This window comes from Catharus ustulatus, chromosome 21 (genome assembly GCF_009819885.2).
Source record: "Catharus ustulatus isolate bCatUst1 chromosome 21, bCatUst1.pri.v2, whole genome shotgun sequence".
NCBI lineage: Eukaryota > Metazoa > Chordata > Aves > Passeriformes > Turdidae > Catharus > Catharus ustulatus.
Window position 1 is genome coordinate 577,288 of NC_046241.1, and position 27,269 is coordinate 604,556.

The 27,269-nt window shown below is 47.6% G+C and overlaps 1 protein-coding gene across 6 annotated transcripts in view; it reads right to left on the reverse strand.

Moving 5' to 3' along the window:
• The window catches only part of EXD3 (exonuclease 3'-5' domain containing 3), a 256,655-nt gene that overhangs the window by 171,086 nt on the left and 58,300 nt on the right, over window positions 1–27,269 (reverse strand). For all 6 annotated transcript variants that reach the window (XM_033077471.1, XM_033077473.1, XM_033077472.1 and 3 more), the window contains 3 exons: window positions 10,229–10,293; window positions 5,687–5,854; window positions 4,307–4,474 (listed from right to left, as the gene is read on the reverse strand). In XM_033077471.1, coding sequence (XP_032933362.1) covers window positions 4,307–4,474; window positions 5,687–5,854; window positions 10,229–10,293 — 401 coding nt within the window. The remainder of the gene's footprint in view (window positions 1–4,306; window positions 4,475–5,686; window positions 5,855–10,228; window positions 10,294–27,269) is intronic.

Genomic DNA, 27,269 nt, shown 5'->3' on the forward strand with positions numbered 1-27,269 from the left:
CCGCCACCCTTAGACATGAAATATCGCAGCACATTAAGTCATGAGACCCCGCTAATCAAAGCTGACAGGGCCCTGAATGTGATTTCTGCTGAGACTTAGCGATATCATGGGGCACTGAAGCATGCACAGCCTGCCAGACTGCCCCTGTTCATGTGACAATGGCTTTTATTCCCCAAAGGGGCCTGCGAGTGACAAGAGTCCCCTTTGTCTCCGGGCTCCCGCATTCGCAGTGCAAGAGAGGTTCATTCAAGCAGCCCCAGACACTCTTTGAAAGGCTGAAGTGTAACATAAGATGACCATGAAACACTAGCTTGCCTTCTGCCTACCCCTCATTCTTCTCTAGCACAGCCTGGCCTATTCAGGGCCTCTCGCAGCCCCGCTCGCTCTGCATTACCCCCGGTCTGCTGAATCTCAGCATTGTCCTGCCAGCACCCAGTGTCCTTCCCACACCAAACAGGGTGTCCTTCCCTCACCAAACAGGGTGTCCTTCCCTCACCAAACAGGGTGTCCTTCCCACACCAAAACCCCGTGCTCTTCCCACACCAAAACACCCACTGTGCTTCCTGCACCAAATCCATCTAGACCCCATTCAATACAGACCAAATCCACTGGTACCCAGTACCCTTCCCACACCAAATCCATCCAGAGTTCTTCTTGCACCACTTCCACTGGCCCTCAAGTGCCCTTCTCACCCCAGAACCACCCAGCACCCTCCCCACACCAAATCCACCCAGTGCTCTTCTCACATCAAATCCACTGGCACCCACTGTCCTTCCCACACTGCATCCATGCAGAGACCTCCTCACACAGCACTCATCCAGGGCCCTTCCCACAGCACATCCTCCTGCAGGCAGCACCCTTCCCAGACTGGATCCACAGCAGGCTCTGGGAGAGGCTGCGGGCACCAAGGGGCTTGTTTCAGGACACTGGGCTGGGAGGACTGGCAATTCTCAATGAAATGAGCCCATGTATTTCAGTCTGTTTTTAAGGCCTTTATCACCACTGAAAATGTTTTTCAGAAACATAAGAGATGAATTGCCCTGAAAATTGTAATATGCTGCAGGCGAAAGAGGCAATTTTTCCACCGTATCAGTAATTGAAATGTGTGTCTGATTTCTGTACATTGCAGGTCTGACTGTGCAATCAGTACTTTTTAATATGAGTAAATTTATCTTTATCCAAACAGATTCTGTACCTGCTTCCCTAAAAGGTGTATGTTTGCACTCTTGGAGATGATACACTGACTTTACACATTAAAAATGTTATCACAGGTCTCTCAAGCAGAGGTAATGCCCTTTTATTTCAGAAGTTGTGCTCATATTGAGAATAAAGTACTAATCATTATCAGTGTCCTCTGTTGCATTTCGTGTCCTTCCCACACCGCATCCATGCAGAGACCTTCCCACACAGCACTCACTCATCCAGGGCCCTTCCCACGCGGTGTTCCCTTCCCACACGGTGTTCCCTTCCCACGCGGTGTTCCCTTCCCACACGGTGTTCCCTTCCCTCGTGGTGTTCCCTTCCCACACGGTGTTCCCTTCCCACGCGGTGTTCCCTTCCCACACGGTGTTCCCTTCCCTCGTGGTGTTCCCTTCCCTTGCGGTGTTCCCTTCCCTCGTGGTGTTCCCTTCCCTCGCAGTGTTCCCTTCCCTTGCGGTGTTCCCCAGCACCCTTCCCACACTGTGGCCCCTGGCTCCCATTGCTCTTCCCACACATCTGCCCCACGGCACACCTGGGCTCTGGCACCTCTGGCACAGCCCAGGTCGAGGGTAGCATGGAGCCATGGTTGGCTTTGGAGGGGCCCTGGGAAAAGGACAAGGCTGTTGTGCTTCACTAGAACTCCCTGAGAGGGAATGCTGAACCTTCCCATCTCCCCATGTCATGGGGGCCATAGTGAGCAGAGCTGGGAGCCCCTCACCCTGCTCAAAGCTCTCGCTGCTCCTGTCACAAAAGAAAGATAAAATGCCAGACAGCCCAGACACCTCACAACCCAGTTCCACATCCCTGCTTTTCCACAGCTCCCAGTATCTGCCTGTTTCCCTGCATCCCGGGAGCACAGTGCCATCCGCTGGCGCTGCTCCCCTGCAGGTGCCTCCTCAGCACAGCCCATACTGCTAAACCAGAACCAGCACCTCCACCTGTCCTGTGCCCTGTGCCAGCACTGCCCTGAGCCCCGGGCTAAGCCTCTTACCAGCTCCCCCAAATCCAGGCATAAAGGAGGGCCAGAGGTGCTTCAGCAAATAACAACTGCCACAGCCATCCCCAGGGATCTGGGATCTCATTTTCCAAAAAGAACATTCTCCAAAACCTCCTTGAGGGAAAGGAGCCTTAACTCTCAGGGCAGAGGATATTCATGGTTTGCACACCACAGACAAAGGGAATAACCTGCTCTAGAATAAATTCAGAATCCCAGACTGGTTTGGGTTGGAAAGGCCCTGAAAGCCCACCCAGTTCCATCCTTTGCCATGTACAGGAACACCTTCCTCTATCCCAGGCTGCTCCAAGCCTCATTCAACCTGGTCTTGGACACTGTCAGGGATCCAGGGGCAGCCACAGCTGCTCTGGGCACCCTGTGCCAGAGCCTCCTCACTCTCGTGGGGGGGATTTTTTCCCAATATCCCATCTAAATTTCTCCTCTTTTAACTTAAAATAGTTGCCCTTGTCCTATCACTATCTGCCCATGAAAAATGTAATCTCCCTCTATTTTATAAGCTCTTTTAAGTACTGAACTATAAAATGCCTATAAAATGTGTTTTATTGCAAATACAGCAAGAAAATAAATAATAGGATTTGTATGAATTTCTGTCCTTTCAGGAGAGACTGAAGAGCCAACAATCCTATATCTGAGTCTGCTTCACTGTTCCACTGTTGAAAGATGGGGAAGAGCAGGTCAGACAGACACCCAGAGCCACTGCAATGCTCAGAGCCCCAGCTCCAGGTTGTTTGGGGTTAGTCTGACTTAGGTATGTTCAGTCCCCAAGGGCTGTAAAAGACTTCCTGTTACTTTTGAAGAGAATTCTATTCATCCTTCTGGTAACAAAAGAAAGCTAGAAGAAAGCTATGGCTGAGAGTGAGAAGCTGTTGAGGTTTCCTGTTCTTCACACAGAGAATGAGTGGTAAATGAGCTTTGCTGTGAAAGAAAAACCAGAACAACAGTTTCACCAAAAAAATCTAGAGCTTTCCAAAGCTGGATTTAAAGGGAACTGTATTTCTAATGAAAGCAACAAATATCTTTGGAGCCATGAACCCAAAAATCCCACTTGAATATAATCAAAAAAGACATTTCTGTTGTAATTGTCACATATTCATATTCAAAAACTTTTTGAGCACAAGACTAAGGCTCAAGCAGCTACTGGGGAACTTCAAACCAAACAAAATATCTTTGTTTCAGTATTGAAAGAAATCAACAAGAATGGGATTCCAGGATGCCACCTGGGAATTCAGCTTTACTGAAGAACAGGATTTTAAGAATACAATTTGAGTTTTACTTTTGCTAAACAAGGTCAAGTTGTTATACACTACCAACCACACTTCTGGGAGAAAAACAAACCCTTTTACCTTTAAAAAAGAAAGATCACAGCATGCTTGGGAGGGACCTTCAAGACCATTCAATTCCACCTGCTGCCACGGGCAGGGACACCTTCCACTATCCCAGGTTGCTCCAAGCTCTGTCCAACCTGGCCTGGAACAATTCCAGTGATGGAGCAGCCATGCCAGAGATGCTGCTGTGGTGGAGAACAGGGTAAAGCACACCAGATCCTGGGTCTGGTGAACTCCTGCCTGTGTCAACTACCCAGGCACAGATACAGGACATGTTACACATTTGGAATATGTGCCTCGGTGGTAAAGAGGCTTCAAAACTCCTCCAACTGTGATCAGTGGTTGAGGCAATCACATGGTACCAGTAAAGTTTTACAAGCCCTCTAGCTGCAGGTGGGTGGGAGATAGCACAGCAGGTCTATGACCAAGGACTAAAATCCTTTTTTTCTTGCTAAGGACAAGGAAAACAAAAAAGAACACAATCATCCCCTTAAATTCTCTAAATTAAAGCCTATTAACCTATTACTTTCAAAGGTCAGCAAAGGACTGGAGGAAGGATTCCCTGGTATTCTGTCCTCAGTCAGCAGAAAAACTGAGGTTGAGCCCAGGCTGCTCCTGTACACGGGAAGAGCACATTAAGCTGCAGCATTCACAGCGTGCAGCTGCTGGGATGAAATGGAATTCACATTGAAATGCATCCAAAAAAAAGGACACAGACATTCACAGAGAACTGGCAAGGTAAATTTATTTGAAAGACATGACCCACCTCTTTGTAATTGCCCTGGAGATAAAGATGACTGACATGTTCAAGCAAACAGTTCCGGTCCGCTGTGTGGAGCTGGTAAATGCTAATCAGGGGGTCAAGCAGATTAGTTGGGCACTGGGAGAGCATTCCGAGCACACGGGTCTGCAGCTTCTTCAGCTTGGTGCCAGACTTCAAAAAACAACCAAAAAACAATCAAACACAGGTTTGGTAAAGATGGCTGCGATTCAACAGTGGTTGAAAACGCAGCTTGTTTAAACAGAGCAAGCGAATTCCTCTGGAAGAGATTCTCCTATTTCCCCACGGAGTCTGCAGGCAGAAATCAGAACAACATGATATACATTTTTTTCACAGCACTCACCTTAAAAACATAAAACCTTTGTGGGGTAATTCTGGAGAAGGGATAGGGTGTTGTGCAAAAGTAAAATCTGGAACTGCAAAAATGCCCTCTGTGCTAAAAGAATTCTTCAGAAATTCTCCCCTCTAGTTCCCAGTAGAAAATCTTTGAATCCAGTGACTCCCCTCCAGGGAGATCTCACCTATCAGGCATAAGAATTCTATTTTCATTCCCAGGCTTGCTGCTGGGTGCATGAAGGGTAGGGAAAGCAAAAGCATTATCAAAACATACACAGATGCAGGTATTAATCCTTGTTTTCCCATGTGATCATTCACTCATGACACAGGGATTTCAGTGCCAGTAGCACTTCACTGCACTTTGCCAATCCTGTGATGGCGGAGCTCAACATCTAACCAGAGCCATTTGGAAAAATGGGAAAGGAAGCAATACAAGTATAAAAGTATCCTGCTGTTCAGAGCCAAAAGCATACAGAAAAGAGAAAATCTCAGTAGGTCAGAATATCTGAGGGCAGATGGAATGGTAAACATTAGGACATAAAATCTGATGACCCAACTTTACAGAACTAATCAGTCAGCTGCTGAAAAGGCAGGCTGTTCCCATTTTCTGCATTCCCACCATATGGCAGGAATTAAGCAATCCTACAGTAACTGACTTCTATTTGCAGAGCTGGAAGAACACACAGAGCAGATTTCTGCAACTGGGTTTCTCCTGACAGCAGGGATATGGGCTCCAGTGGGAGAGCCTCCAGCCTGGAAAGGCTGCAAGAGCAACCCTCGGTCTAAGTGGTTTGATCTGGAGAGATGAAGTCCCAGCTTTGGAGGGGAAACGGCTCCCAATATGATTTCATTTTCAGGCCAGGCATGCCACAGATAACAACATCTCACAGTGAGTTTCACACCTGATCACACTCTGTATTAGGCTACAGAGAAGATCCTGGATTTTAGAATGAAGTGAAATTAGAGATACTTGAGAAACATTAACATCAATTACTCTCTCCCAGCTCTCTTGCTTTCTCTTTTTCTAACCTGTGGGACAGCAGGATGTGTTTTGATCCAAAGCTGCAGCTCCGTGGTGATGCAATACCCCAGGGAATGCCCTTTCCCCTTCCAATCACTGCTGCTCTCCAGCATGGCCAGGAGTCCTGCCAAAGGGTCCTCCAGTCTGGCAAAGCCCCGCCTGATTTCTTCCTTGAGCTGCCGAGATACAAAACCACATTGTCATGTACAAAAAGATTAGTGAATCCTCCCTTCCCCCAGCTGAACACAAAGCTTTATTTTTTAAAATTTAATCTATTCAGAGAGGTAACTGTTGCTATTCAGCCACCATCCGCGCCTCCAGTGACTTTTCATGTCATTACAGATTCCTTCATGGCTCACTGCACCTCAAACCCAATGGGAAAAGCAGCAATTGTCCACACTAATTATCCCATAAAGACAGAGAAGTTGTTCTGTGGGGCAGACAAGGGGGGCTTGGGATTTGGGGGGAGGGGGAGAAAAGAAGTGAGCTGGAGAGAGGGGTGTTATTGGGAAAATGGCAATATTGAAGGTAGAGAAGTGGACTCAAAAATCTTCTGATCTTCTAAGATACCTACAAGGAATAGTAGAACTCCTCCTCATGGCTGCACCACAAACCTGCATATTTGACCTTACGCCTACTTCAGCCACAATAGTGCCTGTAATTGGAATATTTGGGAATCCCAAAACAGTTTCTATTTTACACTCAGATCAAAGTGAATGAAATACCTGAGTTCAAATTCTGTCAGACTGTCATCCTCCAAATCTGTGCTCCTTCCCCCAAAGCTCTCTGAGCACCTTCTGCCCCTGCACACCTCCATGAGCACTAAAGGCCCCACAATGGGGCTCAGAACATGGGAAAACTCCACGCCATAAATCTTAGAAACCCCAGGGTGATGTGTTTAGAAATGTGAAGGAATTGGACCCTCACTTTGTGAATGTTAATAGGCTACTTACTACCCATCTGGTAGAAGTGATAAATTAGCAGTACTGAGCAATATCTCTATAATGTTTACATTAGAAGTAGTTTCCAGGGAGCTGGGAGGGTTGGCAGGGTGAGGAAGTGGCATCCTCAGTACCCACACAGGACCTCTCACTGCATGGTAGATCACCAGCATGAAGCAGGGTGAGAGCAGAGACAGAAAACAAGAAATCACTAAGAGCAGCTGCTCTCTTTCTTTTCTGGCTAAAAAGGCAAATCCAAAAGATGCTCAATTCCTGCTGCAGCCAGCACTTGTAATTTACTGGATTTCAAGGCCCCATTTGGAGCTTCCAGCTGAAACTATAAAGTTTGAAGAATGACATGGAAAACAAAATATAATCTACAGAAAATTTGCCAATTAATTTTTTCTTTTTTTTATTTATCGACAATATTTACTGGAAGACAGGTGTTTTCCAGAGTATTTTTCATGTCTGGAAAACCCACAGAACCTACAGTTTATGACAGAAACTGTTTCTTTCTCATCAGGCTATCAAAGGCATTATGAAAAAGCTGATGACTAACAGAGATGGGACCTTAGATAAGAGATTTTTCCCTGTAAATAATTTTCCCTGTGGCAAGAGTTTGCAATGTTAAACACAGGGCTCCAGCTTTGCTGGGAGATGCAGCAGAATGCAAAGATGAGCTCTGATCCAACCACAAACATTCAGTACAACAGCCAAAGAAAAACAAAGCAACTTGCCAACTCCACTGCGCTGTTTGGAAATGGCTTTTTCCCCCCAAAGCCCCACTTCAGCACATTTGGAGCTTCCACCACCCCGCTCAGCTCCTCCTTGAGCTGGAATCTGAGTCTGGGCTCTGGCAGGATGAGTTCCAGCAGACACCAGATCCTGCTGGCGCAGGCAGAGCAGCTCCCAGCACTGACACCATCGCCAGAAGCACAAAATGTGCTCATCTGCACTGAGTCTGGCCTTTGTACCAGTGAGACTGAGATGAGCTGGGAAAAAGCCTCCTTCCAAACCCAGCAAGCCTTCAGCTATGGCATCTGTAGTGTGAGGGGGAAAGGCAGAGAACAAAAAGGGGTACGAGACACCTAAATCAGAGAGGAAAGAAGGCTGTGCTGCCTGGCTTGTCCCTCTGCCAGAGAGGGACTCCTCTCAAAATTTTTTTATAATTGCCATTTCCATGTCAGTTGATTCCCATGGCAGGGAATGGTCCTTGGGGGATTTCTACAGCCTGACAGATCATGGGAATAGGAAAATGTTGCTGGATGCTCAAACTACACACTCCTTTATTCAGCTTTGGTCCTCTGCTTCTAGTCCCACAGCTCTAGCCAGTCTGCTGATCCTTCCTTGGTATTCCCAAACTGACATTCCTATGTAGGAAATGACCATTTCTTATACCCATGTTCCAGACCTGAGGTCATGCACTGGCAGACACATTCCTTCCTGCCCATGGTCACTGATTTGAGACCAATGGGCTAATTTACCCCAGCTCATGGACAGTGCTGACCTACAGGCACACACAGCAAGAGGCAGAGAAGCTCCTGCCACTTACCTGGCACTGGGCCAGGCTGAGCTGGATTTAAGTCAACTTATCTCAGTTACTGGAGCTGGACATTTGGGTGACAGTAGCAGCACAATCCACCTGAGCTGCACACAGAGGGCAGAGCAGCCCAGCCCCTCAAAACAGAGTCTGTATCTTCTGTGGGTGCACGGCCCTGGGCATGGAACAGCCTGTCCCGGTGACAGTGTGACAAGCATGAGTCAGAACCCACTGGGACATTCCTGCTGTGTCTCCCCAGAGCAGTTGGGCTCACCAGAGCCCTACCCATTGCCCCAGAAAGGCTTTCCTTGGGCACCCTCCAGGTTGAGAAACATCCTCCTGGCCAGCCTGGAGCAGGGACACACCTGCAAACCCGACTGGGGACCTGGAAAGCCCAGATGCCACTAGGGTGACCAACAGAAGAAAGATGGGGAGCTGTAGGAATAAATCTAAAGGAGGCCAACAAATTGGTCTGAGGTTGGAGCCCCTCTGCTCTGGAGCCAGGCTGGGACAGCTGGGGCTGCTCATCTGGGCAACTGAAGGCTCCAGGGAGAGCTCAGAGCCCCTTCCAGGGCCTAAAGGGACTCCAGGAGAGCTGGAGAGAGACTTTTGATAAGGACATGGAAGGACAGGACACAGGGAATGGCTCCCACTGCCAGAGGGCAGGGATAGTTGGGATATGGGGAAGGAATTGTTCCCTGGGAGAGTGGGCAGACCCTGGCACAGGGTGCCCAGAGCAGCTGTGGTTGCCCCTGGATCCCTGGAAGTGTCCAAGGCCACCCTGGGACAGTGGAAGGTGTCCCTGCCCATGGCAGGGGGTGGCACTGGATGAACTTTAAACTCCTTCCCAACCTAAACCAGTCTGTGACTCCATGGCTCCTGGGTATTGTGCAGCTTTTCCACCCCAGCAGAATCACTGCAGTGCTCTCTGCCAAAGGACATGTCCATGGGAGGCTTTGTCTTTTTCGGAGTGTTTTTTCTTCCCAATCCACATACATATCCCAGGGTACCCAGTGCACAGATTTTGATGATTTCTCTTTCCTGCTGTTGTTTTGTGGGAATAACTGCCCTCCAGACCTAAAGGATAATATTTTTTTTCCTCCAGTTCTAACAAAACTTGATGGAAAGCTCAAGGCTTCAGAGCTGCTGAGCTCAAGTCTCCACCAGTGGCTGACCATTTGGAAAGGCACCTCTCACGCTGGGTTTCCAGTTGTTTATTCCAGCTGGCAGCCACAGACTACCAGTAATGGAAAGTCTAAGAGCAGCAGCCCAGGACAGTGACTAAGCACTGCAGACACCCAGGATGGAGCACGTCCACCAGGTCCTCAGCCACGCTGGCCACTCCACACAGGACATGCTCCATGTGGTTATGTGGGAGCTGCAGGGCTCTGTACCTTCTAGAAAAGGAATCATCTCACTTCTGAAGCTGCCTGAGCAGCACAGAGCTAAACATGGAAAACTCACCCCTCAACTGATGCATATGCTGGTTTTGTTAGTTTTCAAGCTTCCAAACTTAGATGAAATATATTTTACTGCCTATGAAAAATCTCCGTGTAGAGCCCATAGGTTGCTGTATAAAAATACAGCACTTCTTTTAGACAGCAGTGTAAATTGCATTCACCACTCTAAAAGGCAAAACCAAACTAAATCAGAAAAATAAAAGAAGAATGCTTCAAATATGAAAGCCGTGATATATCCACTTGACAAAACGCACTTCTCTACCAAGTTCAACTCTCATTTTTTTTCAGCTACTAGCAATATTCTTCCCCCTCCCCCCAAGATCCTCCATTTAATGGACAAAAAGGTGCTTGAAACAAAACAAAAGGAACTCTGATTTTCTTTCTTTCTGTAACTCATCCCTGGAAACTCCAGCTCTTTTCTGGGAGCCCCTGAGCTGCTCCCCATCACAAAGTTACCCTTTCTTTTCACTTGTAGCTGCAAATGCAGAGCGTCTCCCCTGAGTGCTGCAATGAAAGCAGCCGTGAAGGACGGCAGGTCTGACCTGAGCATCCTGTGCCTGGACATGCTCTGCATCCAGAGGAACTGCTGCGTGCAGGGTTCAGCCTTACCTTCCCCAGTTCTTGCTTTGTCCAGAGAAGCTGAAGGGTTTTCAGCAGTAGGAGTGGGTCCTGGTCTGAAGGAAGGGGAAGAGAGAGAGAAAAGGAGGGAGAAGAACAAAACAAAAAACAAAACAAAACAAAACAGATTTATTTGCTCTGTAGTGACAGCCCAGACACACTGGGGCATTTTTTCACCCCAGAGAAATCAGCTACTCCATGCTGGAAACCACCAAGCTCTAACTGCCAGTCAGGATTAGTTTGTAAAACCCTGCACTCTGAAATCCTAACAAAATCACAGACAGCAGCCAGGCACGGCTTTAACTCAGCACCCCGTGGGCTCCTGCACTCCAGAGCTGTGCTGCTGCAGTTCCAGCCCAATCCTGCTGCTGCTCCATGCCCTGCCCACCCCACCCTTCCCACTGGAAACCAAAGGCTCTTGGAAAAGCCAGCACCTTGCACAGGTCAGGAGGGATGATCAGCACAGGAGTTTTTCATGCATGGTTCTGCAGTGGAAGCTCTTGGCCAGCTGGGGATGGAGGAGGGAGAGGGTGACTTTGGGCCAGAACAGGGACCTGGGTGTGCTCAGGGGTGCTGCCCTGCCAGGCTGAACAACAACGGGGCTGCGGTGGGATTCAGGCTAGAGGATGCCTGAGGAAGAAGGAAGATGAAAGGCTGCTGTGATGAGTGACAAGGCTAAACAAAGAGGGATCAAATATTTCAAAAGAGGGTTATCTGGAATTTTCGTCTTACTTTTCACCTAATTATTGCAGAACTTGCATTCATTTGTTCTTTTGTGTGTTACCATTCCTCCTACAGTCATTCATTATAGCAATATTCATCACACCAGTACTAAAGTAATTGTTTAAGAATATTTCATTTTAAAAGCAGTAACATGTTTGATATCTGATTCTACTTAATTCACAGTCATTCACTTATGAAACCACAACACAAAATATTCTGAATGAAAATCATCTGCAACATCAACAGTTTAAAAGTGAAGAATGAATTTAAAAATCTGAATGAACTCTCCAAACCACTCCTTCTAATGCACCTCCTCTTACGTTTTCATACAGCCAAAAGAAAAATGTTAAACTGAAAAGGAAACTTCCTTTTAATCACCTTCTGTGTTTTACAATTCCTAAAGAGCTCATTTCCAAATGCTAGACTTCATGCTCAGCATCCCATCACACTTCATATTTCAGGTCACAAAAAACTCCTTCAGCTGTGAAAGGCTCTACCTCATCCAGCTGAACTCTGAGGCACTGCATTCATAAAATATTTGAAGTAGCAAGCTGATTACTGGTTGAGCCAAGAGCATGATAATACTCCAATTATCCACTAACCTCTGGGAAACACCAGCCAAATTAAAAATGCCACATTTACAATTCACAAGATAATATTTTCTCTCATCTCTGGCTGTTTGGAAATGTTGAACTCTCCAAACACTGGCTGTTCTCAGCTACTGCTCCTCCTTTGGAAAAAGAAAAGGCTCTTTTTACACCAAAACAGAAGAAAAGCCAGATCCCTTCTCTCCAGTAAATTAGCAAATTACAGTCAAATTCAGTCCATGTGTGTGTGCATATCTGCACACTCTCCTCTTGGCCTGACTCCCAAAGAAATTTATACACATACAAGAAAAAAAAAGAGAATGCAACATAGTGTGTAACCAAATACACTGTAAATCTGAGCTGTAATTAATGCAGGGAACAGGGTGGAATGATACAGGAAATGAGAGCAGTTAGGAGAGCAGTATTTCACTTCAGATGCAACCAATAATTCAACTTGTTAAAAGCTTTCTAAACCTCAATCAACAAACCCAACCCTTTTCTTACTGACCGTTTCCTACCTTACCTCCCTGCCACTGAAACCCGAGCTGATCCAGCCAGAAGAAAACATCTCTGCAGTCAGTTTTAACCAGGTCAGTGGTGCCAGCATGTCACTGAGCAGCCACAGGGACACAGGGACACCTTCCTGGCCACAGAGCCGGGCTCTGAACACACCCAGAGCTGGGTTATAGCCACAGAGCACCCCTGGAGCGTGGCATCCACTCTGGGCTCCTTAGCACAGGAGGGACATGGACCTGCTGGACAGACTCCAGAGGAGAAGGCTCCAGAGAGACCTCAGAGCCCCTTCCAGCGCCCAAAGGGACTCCAGGAGAGCTGGAGAGGGCCTTGGGATAAGGGCCTGGAGGGACAGGACAAGAGGAACAGCTTCACAATGACAGAGGGCAGGGACTGAACAAGAAGAAATCTGCTGATGTCTGTACAGGGCTGTTCCCTTCCTTACCTGGTGAGGCCTCTGGGAATCTAAGTACGAGGCACAGTCAGGGGCTAAACATAATAAAATAACCCACAAGCAGTTGGTCCCATAGCCAGACATAAACAGGAGAACAAAGCCACCTTGTGCCCTTGCCTCATCCCACCACAGGGAGGACACCAAAGCTCATGCTGGATCTGGAGCTATTGCATCCAGTTACTCTCCAGATGAGACGGAAGATGGAAATGGTGAAGGTCCACATCGTTTGGTCTCCTGAAAGAAATGAACAATTCATCTGTTCGGTCTTCTGTTGGACCTCTTTGGAGGACTGTCCTCCTCACAGTTCTCTGGCACCCCTAAAGAGTGAAAAATGATTGTCTTTGACATGGATAATTTAATCAATAACTACTGCTGTACTCCGATGGGATACCACACAGGTGCCTGCCCCTCCACATCCGAGAAGGGAGAAGCAGCAATAAACTAATGCCAGGACATCCAAGGAAAAATGACAGGATCATACAGGCAGTTTCAGAAAAACCTGGAGAATGAGTGGCTGCTCCACACAGCAGGGAGTGAAGGAGAAGTACAAGGGAAGAAGGGATAAAGCGAAGTGACTGAAAACCAAGTGGTCAGGACTGAACTGCAAGGGCATCTGGGCTCAACTCTGGACAAGAATAAGGTAAAGATGGGGCACGGTGGCCAGAAAAACCCCATAATTCCCACCAAGGACACCTGGAAACTGCACTGCTAAAGAGAACTTCAATCCTGCAGAGTTCTACATCCTGAAGAGATATCCAGCTATTAGCAAGGGGCATTCAATGAGCAAAATAAAAACAAGGGTGTAAAACAGTAAAAAAACCCAGCGTGGAAAGTCAGAGAACACCAGGTCTCCCTGCTCCAGCTGTGGAGGAGGGAGGAGGAGCTGAGGAGGGTCAGGAGACATGTCCCAGGCAGTTGAGCCCACCCAGTTCCTAGACTGAGCTCAAGAGAAAGTGCTCAGACTGACACTGACCCTTCACAGCTCCCCAAAAAGGGGATTGTAGACCTTAAAACAGCTGGAAAAGCCTTGCCAAATCAAGGTTAGAGCATGTTGGGGGAGATCGCAAAAAGACACATCTACACCCACGCCAACAAGACAAAAAGGCCTCAAGTTTTGGCACTGACAGTTTCTGCCAATAGCATGTTCCTGTTTTAAATGTTTTACGTTAATATATTTCCTTTGAACGTTTTTCATTCTGAAAATTAATGAGTGCTGCCCTGAACCTGAACCAAAATTGCAGGAGATGGTAAATCAAATGTCTTCCAGTTCTCAAGATCTGTGGTTACATTTCAAAACCATATAAACCACAAGGCTTATATTTTTGAGTTAGAAAAGTGCCCTTGAGGAAATCCATAAACTACTTTCTGTTCATTCTCTCAATTTCCTTTATGCATCCTTTACTCAAACCCTGTGGTGATACCAACAAAAGCAGTGCCCAGGGGCTGGTGAGGTAAGCACTGGATTTGCTGGTGAGGTTTGCAGTGGTGCCCTTGCAAAATTCTGCTGCATTATTCACCAGTGCAGCTGAAACACCCTGGCAAGTCATTTGACTGAGCGTCCTTGTGTCTCTTGCCTGAAGAAAGGGTGACATCCAACCCCAGAGGAGGAATTTCCCAAGAAAAAAAAAACTTCTGACACTTTCTCTTTGAGCCCAAAGCCATTAAAAGCCTTGTGGCCCAAAACTCAGAAGAATTACAGTCAGCAGAAGAAAAGATACTGAATGAAAAAAAAATCAACAGGAAAAAGGAAGTGAAATGCAGGGTCACAGCCCCTAAATGGTCACAGCTGAAAGTCATGGACAAGAAAAGTCAAGAACAAAATGTTAATTATGAATCACAAATTTATGGAATCACAGAATATCCTGAGCTGGAAGGGTCTCACCAGGATCACCCAGCCCAGCCCCTGTCCCTGCCCAGCCCCCCCAACAATCCCAGCCTGTCCATCCTTGGCAGCGCTGTCCAAACGCTCCTGGAGCTCTGGCAGCCTCGGGGCCGTGCCCATTCCCTGGGGAGCCTGGGCAGTGCCAGCACCCTCTGGGGGAAGAACCTTTCCCTGAGCTCCACCTGAGCCTGCCCTGGCCCCAGTTTCAGCCATTCCCTGGCTCCTGTCCCTGTCATAGCCAGCAGAGATCAGAGCTGTCTCTCTGCTGCCCTACAATGGTTATGTTTTCTTTAGGCAGCCAGCTTGTCCCCTCTGTCCTGCAAGTGAACAGAATTTTAATAAATGTTTAATGGAATATCCAACAAATTCAACCCACACAGTAAACAATCAGTGAATTTTTACTATTACTTATTGTTTAGTGTGCTTTTTGCCCCAGTAAATCCCTGGAATCTGTTTTTAGTGAAAACGCCTGCGTATCTCAACATGTCTTTGAGACATATTTCTGAAAGGAAAATAAAAATTCGAGGTATTTCCATGTCCCTCTCAGTGCAGGTGGCCCGTTTGGGCTTTAAAACTCCAATACCTCAATGAAAACCACGCACGAGCCAGAGGTTTGGGTGAACAGAGCCATTCACCCTGCTCCTGCTCCAGCAGCATGAGGGGCACATCCACTCTGCGTCATTTAAATTGCAGCTGAGGACAAACAAATTGCATGTTATGGATGAATTAATCAAAGTCTCTTACCCAAACCTTGTTTGTCCCAGTTTTGTTCAGAAGTGGCTACAGCTCACACCAAGCGTGTGCTGGTTTTGCAGAAGAACAGGCACAGAAATAATATCACTTAGATGGAGCAAAAATGAATGGATACATTTTCTAATGCTCAAATCTGAACCTCTGAGAACAAGCTGACCTAATTAAAAAAGTAGAAGATTCCTCTGTAGAAACCGACAGATTGTGACACCTTCCAGGTTTTCATACTGTGCCTCCCTTTAATGAGCACATGTAATATAAATAAACCTTTCAGTTTATTATTTTGAGGAGTCAGCACTTGGTGATTGATCCCAGTCTCCACTAACAACAGTGTTGAGTCCCCCACTAAAGACTGAAAGCAGCCAGAGGTGTTCCCTGCACTGCTCAGGTAGCAATGCCTGCAAGGACAGGGAATGCTGCCAGGATAGGCTGCTCCATTTCCACCACTGAATCCAACCGAGCCAAATTTACAAGAGGATCAGATGTCATGAAACTATTTCATTTCAGAAACAATACACTTCTCTGCTTTGCCACCATTTCAAGAGCTCCAAGAAATGGTGCTAAATAATGCTAATACTCTCCCCATCCCAACAAACCATGCCTTCACTGTGCCTCCCACAAAAGGCAAATATGCTTGAGAATGTCTAACTGTGCATTTAGCTGAGCTCACACAGCAAGGAAATGAAGCAAGAAGACAGAGAGAGTCCTTCTTTATTTGGCCTGTCTGGCTCACTCCAGTCTTGGCTCAGTGTCCAGTTTCAGCTGTTTTCTGATCCACAGAGCTTTGAACTCAGCTACACCAAGCCCTTCACATCTCGGGAGGGAACGAAGCACACCAGTGACCACAGTCCTGAACTCCTCACACCACACCACTCCTACCTCCCCTGTAATTTTAACATTAAAGACCTCACCCTTTGAGGAGGTCTGGGAGTCCAGGTTCACCAAGGGAAAGAAAGGCATTTCTTACTTGTTCCTCCAGCTCTTCATCCACACATTTGGATTCCCCTTCTGCACTAAGGAAATAGTGGAAGGATCTACATCAGACAGGAGGGGAAAACATCCCAAAACATTCTGAGTTCCTCACTTGTAATCACCTGACTGTGAACATCAGCTCATTCTCAGTCACCAGAAAACTCATGTAAGATGAATGGTTCCACATTCATCAACCAGTTGTGACTGCTCTGTTTCTCCAGCCCTGTGATGACAGCCACCTCCTGCTTGCCAGGAGAGACATGAAGGCCCCTGGGGCCTCTCTACAGCAGATGAAGATTCCCACAGCTGGGATTGGAACTGAAATAAAGGGGTCACATCACCTAACATACTGCTGCAAGCTGGCCTAGGCATCCCTGGGAACTGCAGAACCAGTTTATGTTTTGTTCACAGACCAGATGGAAAAGTCACCCCTGAGTGACTATCCCAGCCCAGTTCTGTGCCTGTACTGAGAGCAAGGGCAAAGCTTTATTCCAATCCAACTGAGATGGTTGTTTCACTTAGGAGAAAATATTTTGCTTCACTTTAGGGAGGAGGTCAGTATTTAGAGGCTTATCTTTTTATGGTTCTTTATCAATCTTCCAGACAGACCTGGTTTAACAGAAACTTATAACTCAGAGATGCTCCTTGCAAAGTATAGGCCAGCAACTCCTCCACGAGTCTCTGGTTTGGATCTACTCTGTTAATGTGCCAACATGCAATCATATACCACAGAATTAGTCCTGCTGAATGTGTGTTCTCTAATATCCTTGCATGAGCTTACACCAAGCACACAACCACACAATGGCTGGGGCTCCATCTGGCTTTGCAGGCAATACTCATTGCATGTTCCTCATTTGGTTCCTCTAGACAAAAGCCAGAATCCCCCACACTTTCCAGGGATCACTCCGTGAAGTCATACCTTGGTCTGTGCTGCTGACTACATCATTATTGAAAAGCCAGAATTAGGAAATCTGGTGGAGAATGAGGTGCACAGGCAGAATATGGAGAAACAGCCCTGCTGGAGAGGGAAAAGGGAAATGAACAGTGTAGTGAAAGAGAAGTTTTTCTAGCAAAGAAGCCAGCCTTTCTCAATGGAAACAAAAATCTTTCTCTAACTAAGGGCAAGTGAGATCCTTTCCATTCTGAGAAATTTGAGTTATGAAAACATAATAGGAACCCTCAGCATTTGGCTGATACATGCTCGATTTCTAAGTGAGTCAGAAGTTCACATTCTTCTACTGCAGCCTCCCAACTGAAAACAATCCCCACACTTAAAGCACAAGAATAATAAAGCACACATATGCTTTTTATAAAACAATCTTTACAAATAACCATGCCTTTTGTTTTCATAATGGCTAAAATTCATCATTTCCCCCCAAAAAGCACAGATCAAACAAAATGCACTCTCATTAAAAGAGAAGGCTCGCTTGGCTGAGCACAACAGGCAGTGACATTGCTGTCTTATTTTCTTAGTGCTTTGTGTCAATGGAGAGACAGGAGAGCAGCTCCCCAGGCTCTGTGGGGCAGGGCAGGCTCAGCACAGCCCCAGCAGTGCTCCGAACAGGGGCTTTGCTCCCCCTCTCCCCACATCAGCCCCGAGAACATCCTCATTCCTCTCCTTCCCAGAGTGTACACAGCAACAACATCACAGAATCCCAGACTGGTTTGGGCTGGAAGGGACCTTAAAGCCCATCCAGTGCTATCCAGTGCCATGGGCAGGGACACCTCCCACTGTCCCAGGCTGCTCCAAGCCCCACTGTCCAGCCTGGCCTTGGACACTTCCAGGGATCCAGGGGCAGCCACAGCTGCTCTGGGCACCCTGTGCCAGCCCTGCCCACCCTGCCAGGGAACAATTCCTGCCCAATATCCCATCCATCCCTGCCCTCTGGCAGTGGAAGCCATTCCCTGTGTCCTGTCCCTCCATCCCTTGTCCCCAGTCCCTCTCCAGCTCTCCTGGAGCCCCTTTAGGCCCTGGAAGGGGCTCTGAGCTCTCCCTGGAGCCTTGAGTTGTCCAGAAGAGCACCCCCAGCTCTCTCAGCCTGGCTCCAGAGCAGAGGGCTCCAGCCCTTGGAGCATCTCCATGACCTCCTCTGGATCTCTCCAGCAGCTCCAGGTCCTTTCTGTGCTGGGCCCCAGGGCTGGGGCAGCTCTGCAGGTGGGGCCTCACCTGAGTAGGGCAGAGGGGCAGAATCCCCTCCCCCACAACACCTGGGCACCACACCCAGCACGGGAGCAGAGGGTGCACTTGAGAGCTGGTGCCAACTCAGCAAATAAAAATGAAACCTCACCAAGGAGTCACCCAGGTCTGGGACATCCTCACAATGCCTGGGATGACCCAGCCTGGGCAGCAGAAACTTCCCTTGCCCAGGAGTGAAGGAGCCCGTCCCACACTGTCACCCTGAACAAGGTGTGACATCACCTCAGACAAACAGAGGTCATTTGGGGATGATTTCAGGGCACCCTGGCTGGACAAGGAGAAGTGCAGCGATTTGTACAGAAATAGGAATTCTAAAAATAACACCAAGAAGTTGCTTTCTAGGCAGTTAATGAAATCCAACTTCATAAAAGCCTAAAAATGTAACAATCATAAACCTTTTACAGGTAATTGTCAACACTCACACGGTTTCCTCCTCTGTGAGATGGGCTCTAACCTCAGTGTTATGGGCTCTGCAGCACCAGGATGACAAATTCTGGCACAGAACAGTGGGGACACTTATGGGAGCAGAGGACAGCATTGCAGTCCCTCACTCCTTTCCCATTTTACACCTCTCCTTTCACTCTCATGGCTAGGCACAGCCAGAGGCTGGCTCGAGACCCTGAGCTCAGTGGATCCCCATCCTCACCAAACAACGGTTTGTATGTACTCTTGTGTTCAAAGCTGTTTAAACAAAACCCACAGTTTCATCATACAGTTTTTCTATTCCTTCAAAAATTCAGCCAGGCTGACCTTACTTCCTTTAGGCACCAGCTCCATGTATTTTTTCAGTGATGAAGAGAATTAGGTTTTGTTCCCATAAACCAGCTCAGTGTTGAGGGAAGGGTGAGGATCGAGTCACCACATTCCCAGGAGGACAACAATCAGTGCCGTGGAATGAGCCCTTCTTCACATCGCACTGGCCTGCCAACCTCCTCAGGTTAGGAACAGGAGGATCTGTCACAGCCAGGGTGCCAGTTAATATCCTTACACTGAGTTAAGGGCACTTTCTTAGACATAGAAATTCACTTTAAAAATTCCTAAAACAGCACTCCAGAAAACTAAACATTTCTTCTTTCCAACTTACCAATCCTGCAAAGAAGAAAACTGATGTTGTCCAGGAAAAAAGGGGAAACTTCTTAGTTATGTAAGAGACTGAGACTTCCAGGAACAGCAGCAGCCCCAGAGGACTCAAGTGCAGGATGGGAAAGAATCTTCAGATCCAGAGTGCTATCACAGAACTAAAATGATATCTATATTTTTGCCTCCAGACATCTCTGGAAATCCCCAAGTTCTAAACCTAACAACCTTTAAATGTGCATCCTAAGTAGTTTCATATGAGAAAACCCACCTGGTAATTCTAAAAAGCTGTAGTACATATTTTGAAGCCATCCAACTTTCTTTTGAGAACAGTAACAATAGCTTGATTCTTGTATAATAGACATTGCCACTTTTTCTTCTGCCAGTTCCTTACTTGAGCACATTTCAGCAGCACAACAGATGCTAAATGGGGGTAGGGCCTCTCCCTTTGCAAGGTCAGTGTGTACGGTGGTCATGGGCTGAGGCAGCCAGGCACTGGACAGGTCAGGAGTGCTGGGCAGTAGAGGTGTCACTAGCCTTGCAAGTGTTCAAAAAAGGTGAAGATGTGGCACCTGGGACATGGTGACAATGTTTACTCAGGTAAACAAAGTGGAGGAGACCCATGTGTCCGAGCTGAATCAAGCTCTCCAGAGGCAGGGGCAAATTGCTGCTTTGCTTATTATGAATAAAAGTGGTTAAACCCTTAAGTTAAAAGAATTTCTCCTTCTTCCTCTGGCTAATTATATCTCTGAGTAGTAGATTAAAACTCCATCTCTGGTAGAATCCCAGCCTAGTTTGTTGGAAGGGCCCTTAAAGATCTTCTCATTCCAACTCCCCTGCCATGGGCAGGTACGCCTTCCACTAGACCAGCACTGACACTCAGCATTATCAGAACCTTCAAACAATGTGTTCTTCATCCATATTTCTGCTGCAGCTTTTGAAAATTCCACCCTGAGGTGCCAGGAATGGTTCCAATCACTCCCAAATACTAAATCTGCTCCCTCCACACAAAACTCTCCAGGTGACCCTTACGTGATTGCAGAACAGCCAGATGCTTTTCCCAAAGCCAACTGGCTCAAAGCACTCGTCTCCAAGACATGCTGTAGATGTTACGCACAGGCTCAGGCAGAACCTTTGCCCAGTCCCTCACACCACACCACTGACTACAGAGCTGCCTCTGAGCCCTTCCAATGCTCCTAGCACAAAATCCATGGCCAAATAAAAAAGATCTCACTGCTACTTAAGACAAAAGTAGTGATGGCTGTTCCCTTCCAAATTTTATCACTGCACTGCCTAGATAAAATGAAAAATTCCTGTTTTTGCCACGTCCTGCACACTGAAGTTGTAGCTCTGGGGAGGCTAAGTGGAAAAGCCAGGATACCTGTCAGCTCAGTACCAATGTGTTTGAAGGGATTTGGTGGTTTCCATGGCAATGGGGAGGGTAAGGGGCTGCTTGGTTCCAGCTCTGACTGACGCACATCTCAAACAATTGCTCTTTTCCTGTTCGTATGGCACAAGAAAAACAGGATGCTGAGAGGTGTTTATCTGAGAGAGCAAGATAAGCAAGCGCACTGCGAGTTCTCAAAGTATAGAAGTTCACCAATGAGCTGTTACAGACCTGTGGAAAAAAAAAATCCCACTGCTGCCGTGCTGAACGTGATTAAATTATGCATGGAAAGGTCCTTTCCCTTGGAAGCCGCAGGAAACTGTGCAGAGCTGGTATATGAGCCCTGAATACCAATGGAAAGTCTCTTTAGTGTGTGGTACCGAGTTACAGTGCTGAAAGAAAGCAGAGAACCAGCTCAGTGTGTGACAGATCCCACCCCAAGCCCTGCCCGGGGCCCACTGGGGGGGTGGGCTGCAGAGAGTGGGGGGCTGCCACAGCCCTGGGGCTGCACAGAGAGCTCAGGCTCTCTAAAGGGCTCTGTGCCCAAAAGCACCAGTTCACAGTCACTTCTCAGGCCTCCCACCCAACCTGAGGCACTTGGTAGCATTTTAAATGTCCCTCAGTGTCTGAGAGGGAATCTGTCCACTTTTATCCTGGCTTCATCAGTGCCAGAACCTGCCAACCACGCAGTCAATAATTACCTGTTCTCTAATCACCACAAACTGGTACAGCCCAGCAGCACTCAAGGGTTTAGAGCTGAAAATCTCATGTCCAAAAAGCACAGCAGTATTGTCCAGGGGTGGCTCTGGAGCAGGGGAAGGCATCTTCACACCCCTGTCACAAGTGGGCACAGGCAATACCCCTGTCCAAAGGCTGGGCAAAGCCACAGCATGAAACCAGGGCCTGGCTGGACATACTGGAACTGACCTGGGGTCACAGTGGCTTTAACACATCTCTCCTGTTGATTTACAGAATCACAGAATCTTCTGAGCTGGAAGTAACTCACAAAGACCATGCAGTCCAACACCAAAATTCCAGCTGTACCAGTCCCATCCATGTGGCTATCCCATTATAGCCAGGAACTGTTACAGCTCAGTTCTCTAAGAACAGGCCTGGTTCCCAAAACCCTGTAACAAACAACAGCTGAGCTTTGCCACCTGTGTCATCTACACTGGAGGACAACAGGGTGGGACAGACCAGTATGACAAAGTGGATTTCTACTTTATGCAAATTTTGTTTTCCCAGTCATTGCACATATTTAACACAGTATCAAAGGAACAAAATAGGAACCCAATCATTGTCTCTGGCTTGGCTGGCTTACAGATCAACTCCCAGCCTTTAATGCTAGGAAGTGAGTGACCATGGAGCCTCCTGACAGCCAAGGGCCTCCTTTTTCCATCTGACTAGCTGTTTGTCTTGGAAGTAGCCAGGTTAATTAAGGCTGTCCCGTTCAGCTTGCAGTGCAATGTGGGGCCGATGGAAAGAGGGAAAGACAGACACACACTGCAAAGACTGACACAAAGCCTGGTGGTGGGATGAAAGAGGACGGAACGAAGGCAGGGCCCAGCCAAGCCAAACAAAGTTTTCCTTGAGTGGTTACATCTGCTGGAGAGTCCCCAGCTTGCACTCTCCTTGCTGAGAAATTCTTTTAATTGTGTCTAGGACATTTCAAAAATCCCAAGAAAAGCTCCTCTGTAATCATTGGAGCTCTGAACTGTGTGAACTTTTGTTGTGCTGAATCGCCAATAGCTCACTGCAAACCTCTGCCACTGAAGCAGGGCTTTGCTGAGGGAGAGCCCTGGGGAGGGCAATCTGGTAATAAATCTCCATTTCTTTTTTCCCAAGGAAAAACAAACAATTTAGACAAATTCTTCTCCCTCCCAGTGTCTGTACAGCTCAGTGCAAAGTACATTCAGCAGAAAATGAAAAGAGATATGTTCTCAGATTAGCCAAAATTAAGTAAGGTTAAATCAGCGAGGTGTAGAGACAAAGCCTACAGCCCTGTGAAATGAGCAACTCCCAGGGGCCAGCAGGGATGGTGGATCTTCCACAGCCACCAGAGGCACTCAGTGCTGGGTGAGGGAGGAGGGGAACAGTGGGGCAGGAATGTATGGCCAGCACCTGCACCACGCAGCACCACAAGGTGCCAGGGCCAAGTCCTTGCAGATATGAAAATCAATACTTGTGAGCCAGAAAGACGGAGAAATATTAAGTAATCTTCAGGGGCCATGATCTTGCCATGACCAGACACACTTCAGGTGTTACCTGAATGCCACTGCCCTGGGTTTCACGTCACAGGTCCAAATCCCTTGTCTGTGGCAAACCTCCTTCATCTTCAGGCCTGTTTTCATAGCATTCATTTCCCTCCACCCTCACTGCGATAACCAGAAATGCCAGAGAGGTGACAGACTTCAAGCACCTAATTTGTCTCCTTCAGAACCCACACATCTGCCTGCACCCTCAGGTAACTGGGTATTTGTGTTTGCCACATGTGAGGGTCAGTCACTGGAGGCCACCACAAAGGGAAAGCTCAATGTCAAAGTCCAAATCAAAAATAACAAGATGGCTGAGCTGCCTCCCCTGGCCACAGTCACACAGCCCACCGTGCCACAGGGTATAGTACCCTGGTAAGGAGGGAATACCAACACATCTGTGCCCCTAAAACAGCCACACAAAGGTGGGCTTGGTGTGTGCACATTTCCTCAAGCACTTTGAATGAACACCTGGCTGTATTTCACACTTGGCTGGTGCCAAGACATTCTACTTAAGATATGAGCTGTCCAAAAGCAAAGCGACTCATTCTCCTCACAATCACAGAATCTCCTGAGCTGGAAGGGACCCACAAGGATTGAGTCCAGCCCCTGTCCCTGCCCAGCCCCCCCAACAATCCCAGCCTGTCCATCCCTGGCAGCGCTGTCCAAACGCTCCTGGAGCTCTGGCAGCCTCGGGGCCGTGCCCATTCCCTGGGGAGCCTGGGCAGTGCCAGCACCCTCAGGGGGAAGAACCTTTCCCTGAGCTCCACCTGAGCCTGCCCTGGCCCAGCTCCAGCCGTTCCCTGGGTTCTGTCCCAGAAATCAGAGCTGCCTCTCTGCTTCACCTGCACAAGAAATTAACTTGGTCAAAACATGGATCTGCTCTTGCTGGGCCAGGGAATTGAAGCAACTCAGTGAAGGCTGCAGGGTACCAGCACAGGAGCAAAGAGGTGACATGTGTCAGGACTGGGTGCAAGGGCATGAGAGAGAAGGGCAGGAGCAAGACCTTTCTCTTGCATCTGTGATTCAGCTGTTTGATCAGTGAGCACTTCTACTTGCTCCATTCTGCCAGAACACACATCTTTCCTTATCACACAGAATTCACAGTACTGACTGCACATCAGGTAGTGACACCTACCCTTGAGTGACCTGACAGGTGCTGAGGTTTTATGCGTTCTGCCATGCAGAAGACAAGACTCCAGCTGAAGGCAAACTCACACATCAGCCCCAGGATAGGATTTCTCTGCTTGCTGCTCCTGGGGGGGTGGGGCATGAGCTGATCAGCACCTCAAGCCCCTGGAGCAGAGTCACCAGCACTGCCAAAGGATGTCAATGCACAGGTGGATGTCAGCATCATCCAGATTTTGTTTTTAAACATTATGTCTCATAGAAACTTTAAAACAGTATCTGTAATTTTAGAACAGAATTTATCCTTATGAGAGGCAGCCTTTCCAGGCAGAGCCACCTCCTTTGCTCCCAGACCCTGCATTTCAGAAAGCACAGCGCAGCCAGGATCATGCCATGTGGAAACAGCAGCTCAGTGTCTGTTGAACAACACCTCAACAAGGCTGAAGGAAATCACAGTGGAGAAAAACACCAGATATGGCTGAGGAAGGGGGACAGTCAGACCAGGTGGCAGCTCAGAGGCACAGAGCCTGATCAGGACCCATGAGCAATGGGACTGGTGTCTGTCTGTCTCTCCAGCTCCTGGGTACAGGGAATGAACAGTTTGAAGGCCAAGGAGCAACATTTGAAAACATCCACTGCAATACTCCCAGCCCTCAAAACTATGGAGGGTTCCCTGAAACCCTCTGGTTTGCTGGGGAGGAGGTTGAGATTTTGTTTTATGCTTATTTGCCTCTTGTTTTTGTCCTGGTAGATAACATTCATTTCCAGTAACTGTTGACCAAAGTGGAAAAGGAGGATTTAACAATAAAGTGCAAGAGTCCATCACAAGTAATGGCAACCCATGTGCTCTTATGAAACAATAACACACCGACATAAAATAAATCAGTGCCTTTTAATTTAACCATGTAAATTACCCTCCCACCTGCTGTGACTCCATAAGGAGAAAAAGCTGGTGGTGTATTTACCAAGCTGTCTATCCCAATCCCATTCTGCACTGGCCTCCTGCCCTGGGGTTAGGCTGTAGGACTCTGTCATCTCTTGCACTCGTATGACCTAAGAAAGGGAATGCGGCCTTTTTCCCACAAGCCCAGAGTGAGAACATCATAAAAGCTGAACTTTAGCCCCCTTTTTGGGCAGGCAGCACAATAGCAAGGAGGATGCTGTTACTCCCCAGAGGCTTTGCTGCTGAAAAACATCACCAAGCTCAAGTAAAAGGTCAGTAGTTAGGATTGCATCTCTTGTTTTCTTCAGTTTTCCTCCTCTGTCAAAGGCAGTTCAACATTCTTTGCACACCCCCTCCCTCCTTCTGAGAAATGCAGGAAGGAAGTGCTTGCAAAATAGTTTAATTTAAAAGAAGGCACAATCACACACAGCAAACCCTGCTGCAGCCTCTGAGCAGGACATGTCCACAGCTCCCAGTTCCCACTGCAGCATAAATGAGTCCCTGCTGCGGCAGACCTGTCCCTCCCTCCCCACTCACATGGGCAGGGCTTTGCTCCCAACACCTGGCCTGGAGAGCTGTGGCTACGTGCTGCAGGCAGCCCCTGCTCCCCCAGAACACAAAGGGTATCTGCCCAGGAGCCAGGGCTGTGCAGCAGGACAAGAAGGATGCAGAGAGTCCTGCAGCCTCCCAGGGGACTGGATGGTACCAGGCACCAAGTGGCAGCCATGGTCCTGGCTGCAGGACAGTGTCACCTCCTGTCTCTCTCATAACTACTGCTTGTTTGATTTCACAGGATGTTCTTCCACCAAGGCTTGTTACCTGAACCTTGCTAGGGTTTGGGAAGGCATTTTGGGACAGTTGGATTTAACTTGACCCTTTTCTTCACTCTGGATTTATGTGAAAGACCCAGAGTGGGTGGAAGCAGCTGTTATACTCCATGCCTTTTTGCAAAGAAGAATGTAGAAACCAGCAGGCAATTCCTGGAAAACTCCTTCATTATCCATCAGTTTCTACAGTATGACCACATATCCAACCTAAACATCATTCTTCCCAGGCACAGGGTGTTTTTGTATCCCTGGGCAAACAGCACTTACTATCACAAGCCTATTTCTTAGTCTTTTTCAAGACTCTGGCAGTCCCAAGGACTTCCCTTGAGCCATGAACCACAACAGCCACGTGTCAGGACAGGCTGGCAGTCCCTTCCTGCTCTCCCTTCTTTGAGAATTGCCAGTCCTCCCAGCCCAGTGTCCTGAAACAAACCCCTCAGTGCCCGCAGCCTGCTGTGGATCCGGTCCTGTTCCAGTGTCCCACGTTCCCCTCACTGCTCCTGGGTTCATCTCCAGCTGGCATTCTTGGACTTCATGGGACCCTGCCAACAAACCACAGTCCTGTCTCTTCTTTAACCCGTTGTGTCACAGTGCATCATTAGATTAATGAAGTAACAGTGCATGAAGGACCTGAACAGAATCACACCCATGAGCATTCAAGTGGTGCCTCCTTCCAAACAGGATACCCAGGACAAGTAAACACACAATCAATTATTTTCTAGAAGGAAATTTCAAAATGCTGCATGCTGTTAATGTGAGCACTTTCCTGTGTACAGTCACACAGCTTCACAAGGGGAAGATTAATGCTCTCCAAAACAGGGAAATGAGAGTACCAAATGCCACCAGTAGGCTGGGGACTGGAGGGGCTGCAGCAGGACCTGAAACCAGGTTGCTGAGTTTGGCTGTTTTTATTTTAAAGTTGACAGCTTCAACTTCCAGCATCCATACCCAGCACTGAGCATGGGGAAACCCGCTGTTGTCTAGCTCTAGGCCAGATGGGTAAATTTTTGGGATTATTTTTTCATAAACATGCAGCCAGGGCTGCTGTTTGTTATCCATCTCATCTGAGTAACTTCTTACCTTCCTTTTTTTTTTTTCACTTGCTGTTGCTTATGTGCATTTCTGTTAGATTTAAAAATAAGTGTTAATGCTGCAGAAATACCTTCAGCTTTAAAATGAGGGTTCCATAATCCTGCATTCTTTAAAGACCTTAAATAAAAAATTATTTCTGTCCTGCAGAGTGTTTTAAAGGATTTAAGGAGATTACTGCCAACCCCATGTCTGCTGCAAACCCAGACAAAGGTCAATAAAAATGTGAAACAGAGGAGAAGGAATGAAAG